At 45.0% G+C, this 12,971-nt stretch overlaps 1 protein-coding gene across 1 annotated transcript; it reads right to left on the bottom strand.

Annotated features, from left to right (window-relative positions):
• Positions 1 to 4,365: 4,365 nt before the first annotated feature.
• LOC113010262 (zinc finger protein 260-like) lies at positions 4,366 to 10,879 on the bottom strand. The gene is made up of 4 exons (XM_026149257.1): positions 10,624 to 10,879; positions 8,962 to 9,174; positions 8,278 to 8,505; positions 4,366 to 5,859 (listed from the first exon to the last, which is right to left on the bottom strand). Exons 1-4 carry the CDS (start codon positions 10,784 to 10,786, stop codon positions 4,895 to 4,897), a joined length of 1,569 nt encoding a protein of 522 aa, XP_026005042.1. The 5' UTR covers positions 10,787 to 10,879; the 3' UTR covers positions 4,366 to 4,894.
• Between the last annotated feature and the right edge of the window lie 2,092 nt (positions 10,880 to 12,971).

The raw sequence follows: 12,971 nt of genomic DNA, 5'->3' as shown, positions 1-12,971 counted from the left end.
ACACTTCTGCAAGGGCAGAACTTCCCTCAGACACGGGCTGAGCAAAAGCCTTTTTCAGTTCACAAAAAAAAAAAAAAAAATAGGCCGGTGGGTGAAAAGAAAAATACGCTTCGGCCTATGCTAATACCCTTCACCTCAGTTGCCCTACAAGATAGGATAATTTTTCTGTCTTATTGGGCAATGACTGTGGTGAGCAGCTGAAAATCAACAAGCATTACTTCAGGAATCCCCCGCAGCGAATCAACTCCCTGTAGAAGGGCTCTGAAGAAGGGTGCTGAAGAAACTGTGTCACAGAATATTGGCTCAACGGTTGCAGCTGCAGACAGCTGCTGGACACTGTGGATAACTGAGCGGTTACAGGTGACTAAGCAGTGGAGGACCTGGAAAGTGAGGACGAGAATCAAGGGAGTCAGTATGATTAAGCCCCTTGAATGTGTTGAATCTTTCTGGCCAGTTGCTTCACCAAAAGGCAGATCACACAACAGCTCGTTTGAAAGTACTCTTCGTTTTTCAAAGAGCAGCAGGATTGTGGGGTCGCAAACTTTAAAGGCTGTGCAGAATTTCATTAGGGCGGAAAGATGTTGATTCAGGCTTTTGGAACACAATTTAAACCCAAACACAAAATATTCAGTAGATGAGTAAGGTTTGTTGCCGACAGTTATATTGAACATATGCAGGCCAAAAGCCAACAAAGATAAATAAAGACGAAGACTCCCGGGGCACTTCTGAAGAATCACCAGCTCCTCCTCCTTTATTATATAATTTTTCAAAGATTTATTTCCTTAATTATGTCCAAATCAAATTTTTCTTAAAAACTTTGCTTCCTCTATGATAATCAACACTTGTCTTGCATAACTTTCTGGGATTTCTTCCAATGACCTCTTCAGCCATTATCTTTATAGTTTATTTTGACAGGTCTTGACTGAGGTGAGTTCATAGGGTCAGGAATAATGGCTGTTATGTCAGCTTTACAGTGAGAAGCAATTAATACTACTTCAGATTTTTATTCCTTTAAAACAATTTGCACTACCAAATGTAAGGTACAAGTTTTCGTAATTAGGCTATCCTCGGATACAGGAGGAACAATGCGGTTTTCGTCCTGGTCGCGGAACACTGGACCAGCTCTCTATCCTCTCGAGGATACTTGAGGGTGCATGGGAGTTTGCCCAACCAGTCTACATGTGTTTTGTGGACTTGGAGAAGGCATTCGACCGTGTCCCTCGGGGTGTCCTGTGGGAGGTGTTGCGGGAGTATGGGGTGTCTGGCCCATTGCTACGGGCCATTCGATCCCTATACAACCGTTGCAAGAGCTTGGTTTGCATTGCCGGCAATAAGTCGGACTCGTTCCCGGTGGGTGATGGGCTCCGCCAGGGTTGCCCTTTGTCTCCGGTTCTGTTCATAACTTTTATGGACAGGATTTCTAGGCGCAGCCAAGTGGCGGAGGGCTTTCGCTTTGGTGGCCTCAGAATCTCATCTCTGATTTTTGCAGATGATGTGGTTCTGTTGGCTTCATCGGGTGAGGGCCTCCAGCTCGCACTGGAACGGTTCGCAGCCGAGTGTGAAGCAGCGGGAATGAGGATCAGCACCTCCAAATCTGAGGCCATGGTTCTCAGCCGGAAAAGGGTGGAGTGCCCACTCCGGGTCGGGGATGAGTTCCTGCCCCAAGTGGAGGAGTTCAAGTATCTCGGGGTCTTGTTCGCGAGTGATGGGAGAAGGGAGCCGGAGATCGACAGACGGATTGGGGCTGCAGCTGCAGTAATGCGGACGCTGCACCGGTCCGTCGTGGTGAAGAGGGAGCTGAGTGTAAAAGCGAAGCTCTCAATTTACCGGTCGATCTACGTCCCTACCCTCACCTATGGCCACGAGCTGTGGCTAGTGACCGAAAGAACAAGATCGCGGATACAAGCGGCAGAAATGAGCTTCCTCCGAAGGGTGGCTGGGCTCTCCCTTAGAGATAGGGTGAGAAGTTCGGCCATCCGGGAGGGGCTCAGAGTAGAGCAGCTGCTGCTGCACATCGAAAGGAGCCAGCTGAGGTGGTTCGGGCATCTGACAAGGATGCCCCCTGGGTGAGGTGTTCCAGGCATGTCCCACCGGGAGGAGGCCCCGGGGCAGACCCAGGACACGCTGGAGAGATTATATCTCTCGGCTGGCCTGGGAACGCCTTGGTATTCCCCCGGATAAGCTGGAGGAGGTGGCTGGGGAGAGGGAGGTCTGGGCCTCTTTGCTTAGGCTGCTGCCCCCGCGACCCGGCCTCGAATAAAGCGGATGAAGATGGATGGCTATTCTACAACTTTGGACAGCTTGGACCTTCCAAATGACTCATATAGATAAAAATAATTACCAGATGCATCTTTGTCTAGTTTCCACCACACATGTCACAAACCTGTCAAAATGGAAAACAGCACTGTCAAAGTTACTTTTTTTTTTTTTAGATCCAAATTATTAAAGCTCAAAACAGCAGCTGGGTATCAACAGGTGTTCACATAAAAGTACGATATAAACATAGATACTGACATAAATATATGGGTCACAAACAATTCGAGTAAATGGATCAATTGCTTAACAGTGTCATTCCCTGTAAATTCCCCTTCCCCTTCCTTTAATTACCAGATTCCACATCATTCCTATCACACCCACAGGCTTTGCCATGAGACTGGGCTGGGCTGGGCAATCTCCGAAATCATCGAAGAACTTCTGCAGGCTCTATCTTGACAAACCAGCCATACAGTGGGGCAAAAAAGTATTTAGTCAGCCACCGATTGTGCAAGTTTCCCCACTTAAAATGATGACAGAGGTCAGTAATTTGCACCAGAGGTACACTCCAACTGTGAGAGACAGAATGTGAAAAAAAATCCATGAATTCACATGGTAGGATTTGTAAAGAATTTATTCGTAAATCAGGGTGGAAAATAAGTATTTGGTCACCTCAAACAAGGAAAATCTCTGGCTCTCACAGACCTGTAACGTCTTCTGTAAGAAGCTTTTCTGTCCCCCACTCGTTACCTGTATGAATGGCACCTGTTTGAATCCATCATCTGTATAAAAGACACCTGTCCACAGCCTCAAACAGTCAGTCAGACTCCAAACTCCGCCATGGCCAAGACCAAAGAGCTTTCGAAGGACACCAGGAAAAGTATTGTAGACCTGCACCAGACTGGGAAGAGTGAATCTACAATAGGCAAGCAGCTTGGTGTGAAAAAATCAACTGTGGGAGCAATCATCAGAAAATGGAAGACATACAAGACCACTGATAATCTCCCTCGATCTGGGGCTCCACGCAAGATCTCATCCCGTGGGGTCAAAATGATCATGAGAACGGTGAGCAAAGATCCCAGAACCACACGGGGGGACCTGGTGAATGACCTGCAGAGAGCTGGGACCAAAGTAACAAAGGTCACCATCAGTAACACACTACAACGGCAGGGAATCAAATCCCGCAGTGCCAGACGTGTTCCGCTGCTGAAGCCAGTGCATGTCCAGGCCCGTCTGAAGTTTGCCAGAGAGCACATGGATGATACAGCAGAGGATTGGGAGAATGTCATGTGGTCAGATGAAACCAAAGTAGAACTTTTTGGTATAAACTCAACTCGTCGTGTTTGGAGGAAGAAGAATACTGAGTTGCATCCCAAGAACACCATACCTACTGTGAAGCATGGGGGTGGAAACATCATGCTATGGGGCTGTTTTTCTGCCAAGGGGACAGGACGACTGATCCGTGTTAAGGACAGAATGAATGGGGCCATGTATCGTGAGATTTTGAGCCAAAACCTCCTTCCATCAGTGAGAACTTTGAAGATGAAACGAGGCTGGGTCTTCCAACATGACAATGATCCAAAACACACCGCCCGGGCAACAAAGGAGTGGCTCCGTAAGAAGCATTTGAAAGTCCTGGAGTGGCCTAGCCAGTCTCCAGACCTCAACCCCATAGAAAATCTGTGGCGGGAGTTGAAAGTCCATGTTGCTCGGCGACAGCCCCAAAACATCACTGCTCTCGAGAAGATCTGCATGGAGGAATGGGCCAAAATACCAGCTACTGTGTGTGCAAACCTGGTAAAGACCTATAGTAAACGTTTGACCTCTGTTATTGCCAACAAAGGTTATGTTACAAAGTATTGAGTTGTATTTTTGTTATTGACTAAATACTCATTTTCCACCCTGATTTACGAATAAATTCTTTACAAATCCTACCATGTGGATTCATGGATTTTTTTTTCACATTCTGTCTCTCACAGTTGACGTGTACCTCTGGTGCAAATTACTGACCTCTGTCATCATTTTAGGTGGGGGAACTTGCACAATCGGTGGCTGACTAAATACTTTTTTGCCCCACTGTATATCTGAAGATTAAACCACTACATTCTTGGCTAAAAAAATATATTGATAGTGTATTTGGTGACACACAAACAGGGTATTTCAAAGTACAGTTCAGTTAGTTTCCACATGCCAGTTGTTGGTGTGGAGAAACGCCCAGAAAAAAGAATGGCAACCCGGCCAAAGCAATGGTTTTAACTCGAACAGCGTTTACCCCAAACCTCTATTTATTGACACATTGAATTGAATTATTTAATGGTGTATTTAATCAATTCATTTTTGTCACTTCTATCCCTCCATTCCTCGATATGTACACAGCCATTTTTTAAACAGATATTCTCTAGTGTATTTTTGAGAAATTCTTTTTGCATCAAGACAAAAAGTATCTCAAGCACTGTTCAAAGAGAACCTTTAGCCAAGTCAAAGCCCACAAATAAAAAAAAAGGCAGAAAAAAGTTAGTTTTTTTTGTCCACAGGTAAACATAGAAATTGAGCTTCTGAAAACCTTTTGAAAATAAAGTTGTCAGACGCCGAGTTTCCAAAGATCCAAACACTTTGTTTTACCATCAACATTTTCTAAAAATTAAACTTGGCACGCAGTATGGTTTCCTATATGCATTTTCAACTGTACTGAAGAACTAAATTTTTTCCCACAGGTGTTACAACAATGTGGTTTCTCACCTGTATGACATTCCATGTGCGTTTTCAAATGGTCCTTCCGATTAAATCTTTTCCCACAGGTGCTACACGAATGCGGCTTCTCACCTGTATGATATTCCATGTGCATTTTCAAATGTTCCTTCCGATTATATCTTTTCCCACAGGTGCTACAAGAATGCGGCTTCTCACCTGTATGAATTTGTATGTGTCTAGTCAGGTGTGACTTCCGACTAAATCTTTTCCCACAGGTGCTACAAGAATGCGGCTTCTCACTTGTGTGAATTTTCATGTGTATTTTCAGATTTGTTACTACATTAAATCTTTCCCCACATATGCTACAAAAATATGGCTTCTCACTTGTGTGAATTCGCATGTGACTATTCAACTGCCCCTTCTGACTAAAGCTTTTCCCACAAGTGGTACAACAATGCGGCTTCTCACCTGTGTGAATTTTCATGTGTTCAGTTAAATATGCCTTTAGAGTAAATCTTTTCCCACAGGTGCTACAACAATGTGGCTTCTCACCTGTGTGAATTTTCACATGTCGATTCAAGTTTTCCATCCTTTTAAATATTTTCCCACAGGTGCCACATAAATGTACTGTCTTGGAATTTTGAACTGGCAGCTCTGATATGATTTCCTCCAACCTATTTCTGTGTAAGTTATCATCCTTGCTTTCATCCTGATCTGTGTCAGGAGAGTTGTGAGAAAGGAGCTGGTCACTACTTAGGTCTGGTTCACCCTGGTCACTTTCTTTACGAGCAGGAAAAGTTTGAGTCTCTTGCTTTCGTACAAACGGTTTTCCCTCTTCAGTGGTACTGAGTTCCTCCTGTTCCCCTTTAATCTGCAAAAGATCCTCCTGTTCTTTACAGTCATGTTGTGGAAAATCTGAAGGGACAAAAAAACAAAACATATATTTTAGAAATTACAAGGTAACCTTAGCCATTAGCAGGTCTCCACATGGTAAGCATGTCGCTCAGATAAGCCAATAAAAGGCATGTTGGGGGAGAAGCTGTTTTGCTGACTCAGTGAGACCATTTTGGCTGCTCATTTACAAACTATGATAAACACTCTTCTTCTGTGATCAATTTAAGTTTGGAATCGTACATTTAAAAAAAAAAAAAACGAACATAAATATTTAACAATATTTATCCCAAACCGTAATGTCGTAAAGTATTTTTTTTTCCATTCCATGCTGCAAGGGAAACCTGGAATTCTTTAAACTGACTGAAAAAAATAAAATGAAAATCGATGAGGTGGAAACTTTAAACTCAAACACTTCACTTCTTGCTTTCTGCTCAGTTTTTGTATCATTTAATGGAGGAAATCTAATTTATGAAAATAAAAAGATAATCAAACATTAGGGGCAGTTTCAAAACAACACAAAAATTCAGCTATAACAAAAACTGTGAGATTCTCATAAATATTACTCTGACTAATAATTCCAGGGTTTTGTTGTCTTCTAAATGTGATAGTGGCTTTTCCAGCTCTTTTAGTTTAATTATTAGGGGCGATCGTGGCTCAAGAGCTGGGAGTTTGCCTTGCAATCGGAAGGTTGCCGGTTCGAGCCCTGGCTTGGACAGTCTCGGTCGTTGTGTCCTTGGGCAAGACACTTCACCCGTTGCCTACTGGTGGTGGTCAGAGGGCCCGGTGGCGCCAGTGTCCGGCAGCCTCGCCTCTGTCAGTGCGCCCCAGGGTGGCTGTGGCTACAATGTAGCTTGCCATCACCAGTGTGTGTGAATGGGTGGATGACTGGATATGTAAAGCGCTATATAAATGCAGGCCATTTACCATTTATTAAGAGAAACATTAATAAAACTCTTCAATTTAACCAGTTTGCCTCCCCACCTCCTTTTTTCAACCCGGACACTTTTTGTTACTTTCCCTCATCCCCCGGACCTTTTAGGGAAACGTAACACAGGGTGTTGTGCGATTGTTGTGGTTTCTTTCTAATATTGTAGAGTCTTTACCTTACAGTATAAAGCCTTCAGGACACCGTTGTTGGGATTATTTCCCTATATGAATAAAACATATTGGGAATGAGTGAAAAAGGTCGTGTTACACAAGCTAAAGAATTATTTATCCACAAATCATAGTGGGAGTTGATTAAAAAGGATAAGATAAGATAAGATAACCTTTATTAGTCCCACACGTGGGAAATTTGGGACACTTTTCTGTAATAATGCCATACGACTGCACACAAGCAAATGCAGAACTTACCGCCACATAAAATCCTTCCTAACTATTAGGGTTGTGTGACTGAACGCATATATAGACTATCGACGATAGGCTGAGCCCATAGGAGATTGTTTTTACACGGGCAATTTATTTATTTATTTGCCCATGAGTACGTTTGCTATTAATGATGGAGCTAATAGAAGGAGTCAAAAAATAATAAATAAATAAATAGTGCTGTTTTAACAGCACCCCCTTTCATCTTCAAATAAATGCACCCTCCTCAGAGTGCGCCCAAGTGCTTGTTGATAGAGCTGTAGAAGCTGGTGATAGCCGAGCATACTGAGCAGGATGGTGGACACGTACGTTCTCATGCAAGTTAGTCGTGTTTAAGTACTTTGCTCGCACGACACGTCTCCACAAGCGGCACACGGCTTTGGTTACATCCTTAGTTCTCATCTTGTTTAAAGCCTTTATATTTTTCTAGTTCTGTCAAAGTCCCTGAAATGTCTCTGTCAACGCATTTCGGGCAGTTTGTCCAAAGTTTGTTCATTTTGTACTCCAGATGGGTTGAGCGAGTTAAAAGTTTTAATTGGTGGCACACCAAAAACATAATTTAAAGTTTCTTTCTTTCTTTTTTCTTTTTTAAACATGCTGTTGTCAAATATAGGTCACTTGAAAAATGTGGCCAAAAAAAAGAAAGAAAAGTATTACATGCCTAGTTAATTTCCTGTTATTAAATTTGATATTCACTGTAAGTGCGCCTGCAGGTGCAGGGGCGCAGGACAGGCAAAGGAGTGACGACTGCAATTCGTGAGGGACAAAGAAAGTGACAATATGAATGGCAAAAAAGTATATGCAGGAATAATTAAAAAGTTGATGTGTCAACTCATTGTAGGGAGTCTTCCTCTCTCTTGTACTCAACTTAATTATTTCCAACATAGGACAGTCCTGACAAGGGCGACACTGTGAGGGCTACACATTTTGGCTCTTACATCATGTTTCCTTATTGCAGTTGGACCTTAGATTCTCCATGTGTCTCTATAACATACCTCTGAGGTCTGATAAGGATCCAACAGGAGTTAGATTTCTTAACACAAAACTGAGTCTGTCTATTAAAGTTTTGCATACCTATTCTTTCCAACTTTACTTCAGGGTTCCACATGATGTCCAGCTCCTGCCCAGTCCAGACGATGACGTCTTTGGTTTTTGGCTTCAGTGAAAGCTGCTCTTCTTCCTGATTGAGGGAGATTTCCTCCTGTTCCTCTTTAGTTTCTGGAAGATCTGGGTCCTCCTGGTTGAGACTGGAGTTCCTCTCCTGGCTACAGTTTTCCTTACAATCATGTTGCTGTGGGAGGTCTTGACGGACACAACACACAAGAAAAAATTAACACTGTGAGCAGGTCTCTCAGATATGTGAGCGATATTTAAATATTCTCTCTCATGCAGTGAACAGCAAAGAATTCTGTTTACATACAGAAAGTCATAATTTATGAGGCGTACAGCTCGCTACTCCAACTTGGTCCTTGTGGGTATTTTTCTACATTCTGCATACAGTTCTGGGTCAACTTGACTTAAATCTATATGGAGGAAATTTTTGTTTTTTATTAAACAACAGAAGATTTTAAACCCAGTTTTTATTTTACTGTGCTAACAGAAAACACGTCTTAGGTGAGGTAGTATGCCAGGTGGTAATGCATGTGTCATTGTGAGCTCTCTTCCTGAGGAGTCAACTCTGATATCATCGCCTGATGTTTTAATATGAGTCTTATTCATTTCTGTATTATGAAATCTGTATATTACAGTTTTACATACCTGTTGTGGTCAGCTCTACTCCAGGTTTACACAACAAATCCAGCTGTTCTCCGGTCCACACATCAATTTCTTCAGCCTCCTGCTTCTGTTCAAGCGGCTCTCCTTCCTCACTGCTGCACATTTCCTCCTCCTGTACCTCTTTAGTCTGTGGAGGCTCTGGGTCCTGCTGGTGGAGACTGGAGCTCCTCTCCTGGTCAAAGACCTGCTGATCACCTTCGTGTTCAGCAAAGGGACAGAAGAAATCAGTAACTAATGTGATCACAAGAAAGATCAAGAACAATTAAAAGGGAGTTGAGAACTAAGCTTATGGTTTCACGGCCTCTTGCGTTCTTGCAGATGTTGCCACAGAAACATTCACTCCTGGCCATTTTTTCACTGGGCGACACTGATAACCTTAAAGCCGTCTGGGGTCTAATTTTTTAAAAGTGACCGCCAGTGATCGTCACAAAATGTGCAAAGAAACAAAATAAACAAATGAACAGCAGCATGATCTGAATATGATCATGAAAGCTATTGACCGAGCATCATTTAGGCCGCCTGGTAATTTTTGGTCATTTTGGCTGTAAACTGGCCAGAAATCAAACTAAAAGTGAATACTTTTGCCCCCTGGCACTCATTTTACATTATTGTATTGTTATGGCAATGAAACAACAGATTTATAGTTAAGTGGAAACTGATATTGTTAGGTTTTGTATTGTTGATTGTCATTTATGCTTAGAAATATCTACTCATATATGCTTAGAGTTTTATAATTAGTTTTAGATTGGTAGAGGTTTGATCCTTAATAGTCTGCATTCCAGAGCACTCTGGGAGCATGGGAGAGGTCGTACCTTCTCTTATTGTTTTATGGTAGGATAAACGTGGCTATATCTGTTTTAGGCTAAGTGCCTTTTGTTTAGGGAAGTCATTTATGGGGTCACACACACACACACACACACACACACACGGTACTCTTTGTTTGTATGTAGACGTCGTATGTTAATGAACCTATGTATATTCATGTAACCTCAAAAGAGCAGTGTTACGGGGGAGCGGACGAGAGCAACTGGTTTGTCCGGTTCTCTCCCGCGCACGAGAAACATGAAGAACTTTGGCTACTTCGTGTCTTGCTTTGCTGTGTAATTATATTGTCTTAAACGTTCAAGCGAATAGGTTCAAGCTACAAACCTAATATTAATTCAACAGGAACAAACGTAACACAACATCAACTATACTAAATATGTACAATAAAGTTTTTGAGCAATGGCCACTCAGTTTTTTAAATTTCGAGGCCTTTTTGGAGCGTTGCCACTTTTCCATACATGTGATTGGACCGTCACTGCTCGTGTTTTCTAATGATGCACCGTAAAGTTTCGTAAAGCTCTTCTTCGTGTCTTTACTTTATTGTACTTTATTGAGCCCCGTGGGGAAATTGCTCTCTGCATTTAACCCATTCACTCAGTGAAGCAGTGGGCAGCCATTGGGCGCCCGGGGAGCAGTGTGTAGGGACACCAAACATCCCCGTAAAACTCAGCCTCTCTTCTTTCAGTAACCCTGTAATTTCTTTTTCTAGCTTACATAGTCGATAAGTTACGGTAGTGTGAAGCGCACATGGTAAAATCTAAGCAGAGTTGAGTTCCCGCAAGGATCCCGCAACCCCCATTCCTCCACAAATTTACACACCTGTATTGTGCGACTTTATCCCGGGTCTGATATCCAGCGGTCTTAGCTGACGGATCTCCTCCTCATACCGGACGATCGTTTTTTCAAACTCTGAGAAGATTTGTTCTGCGGCAGCAGTTAATGTCTCCTTGATAACCTCTCGCAGATACTGGACTGAAGACATTATTGCGACAACAACTGATACCGCCAAATCAAAGTCTTCAAATATAACTCGCGATGCAAGCGCTCAGTGACGTCATTTCCGCTATTCTTCTTCGATCTTAAGCTGGAAGTATCAAAGGCGTAATACTGCCCTCATCAGGTCAGTCTAACAAAAATCAAGTCCTGACATAAAGTCTGGTACTTTGGAGAAACCTGGATAAAGAATTTATCATTTAACATTAAAATTTAGATCAAAGCTCAAAACATTATGAAAGCTTCGTGAATTAGAGTGTTTTCTGTTTCTTTGAAACACAGACAATAGTACATTTAATAAACAGAAAAGGGTCGATTTCATTTTAATGAACTCAGCAATGTCTCCAGCGTTGTAACGAGAAAGTCCAGCATAAAGCAGCTGAGTGAATGTGGTCTGGACTCTGTGGAGGAGAGTCATGGTTTCAGAGATGCTGTAGAAGGACAAAATACCTGCTCTGTGATCCAGGTACACTCCTACTCTGGAGGAACGAGGACCTGAGACAGATAATATTCTTGTATGTGATTGCTACACATACTCCCCCACTCCACCTCCCAGTAACAACATACAGTCAGACTCCCTCTACTAAACACTGGACATCGTTCAATGTTTATATTGAGTCTTTAAGTCCATGACCAATTCTGTACATATCTGTGGCATGAATAAGGCACGGCGGGACCACGGAGCGACGTTCAGAGCCAAACTTTATTTGATTCACATCACACCACACCACCACCAACCCCTGAGTCCCCGTGTTTTAACACGGCGGGCGTGATTGCGGATGCCGTGCAGGTGCGTCCGCACGGCCCCGCAGACCACGCCCCACCACATACCCCCATCGCCCGATTGAGGCCGGGGAGCAATCTGGCCGAACCTACTCCCCCCCCCCCCCCCGCGAACTGGGGCGAGACTCGGCCCCTACACATCGGCGCCCCAGCCCCTGACCAAGCGACGGGGAAGCGTCCGTTCTGGTGGCCGCCCGCGCATCCAACGGCCACGGCGAAGCTGGTCCGGAGGTCGGCCGCGTAGCAAGCGGACACGGCCCCACAGGCATGGCCGTGCGCTCCTGCACACAGGCGGCTGGGCAGACGTCAGGCGCGCAGAATCGACTGGTGGCAGCGAGGCTGGACTAGCCAGCGATCCCCGGCCTAGCGGGGCTGTCCCGCTCCTCTGCCTCCAACTCCGGCTGCACAGGCTGCCCTGGAGCAGGGACCTCCGTCTCCCCGCACAGCTGCTCCGCCACCGCCTCCGCCACTCCCGTTTGGAGCGGCTCCCCGCACTGCGCCTCCGCCCCCAGCAGGCACAGCCCCTCGCCCAGCTCTGGGTGGAGCGACTCCTCTGCCTCCGGCAGGTGTAGACCCTCGCCCGCCTCGTCCTCGGCCTCCGATTGGAGCGGCTCCTCCACCGCTCCCGGCAGGAGCAGCCCTTCACCCGGCTGCTCCTCCTCCTCCGGCAGGCTCGGACCCCCGCGTGGCTCGTCCACCACCTCCGGCTGCCGAGGTGACCCACACGGCTCCTCCACCGCTTCACTGTCCTCGGGACACACTTGTGGGGGTGGCGCCCAGGCCCAGAGCAGCGCCGCCAGCTCTGCCATCTTCCCCAGGTGGCGTTCGCTCTCCTTCCGCAGCTCTTCCTGTTGGCGACGCACCTCCGCCGCCTGCTTCCGCTGGGTGGCCGCTATTTCGGCCACCCTCTCGGCCAGCTCTTTCCTTTCCTGGCTCTGGTAGGTACCCGCCATGCCGCCTCCTGGGTTTCGGCACCAATGTGGCATGAATAAGGCACGGCGGGACCACGGAGCGACGTTCAGAGCCAAACTTTATTTGATTCACATCACACCACACCACCACCAACCCCTGAGTCCCCGTGTTTTAACACGGCGGGCGTGATTGCGGATGCCGTGCAGGTGCGTCCGCACGGCCCCGCAGACCACGCCCCACCACAATATCCAAACTTGGTCCACAATTTTGACGTCCAACCATGACATCAATATGATGTTCAACATTGGACTGGTTAATCTTTTATGCATACCGAAGGTGAGCAGTAAAAATGTGATGTTTTGAGATTTACCCAGGTCTTAAAAATGAAAGATACCCACATGTTTAACAATGTCTAAAATTCTTAGTCATATTTGCTCAATTCAGCATACAATCTGAAAGAAACTAGCCTTTTCTTCATT

The sequence above is a fragment of the Astatotilapia calliptera genome, chromosome 18 (assembly GCF_900246225.1).
Source record: "Astatotilapia calliptera chromosome 18, fAstCal1.2, whole genome shotgun sequence".
Classification (NCBI taxonomy): domain Eukaryota; kingdom Metazoa; phylum Chordata; class Actinopteri; order Cichliformes; family Cichlidae; genus Astatotilapia; species Astatotilapia calliptera.
Note: the sequence above shows the minus strand (reverse complement) of the source record. Positions and strands in the feature narration are given on the sequence as shown.

Excerpts from the sequence above, each read along its gene's own strand:
- LOC113010262 (XM_026149257.1), bottom strand. The coding sequence starts at position 10,786 with ATGTCTTCAGTCCAGTATCTGCGAGAGGTTATCAAGGAGACATTAACT. Across the intron at positions 9,175-10,623 it reads GATAAAGTCGCACAATACAG|GTGATCAGCAGGTCTTTGAC; the intron begins GTGTGTAAATTT and ends CTGAACACGAAG. Across the intron at positions 5,860-8,277 it reads AGTAAAGTTGGAAAGAATAG|ATTTTCCACAACATGACTGT; the intron begins GTATGCAAAACT and ends TTGTCCCTTCAG.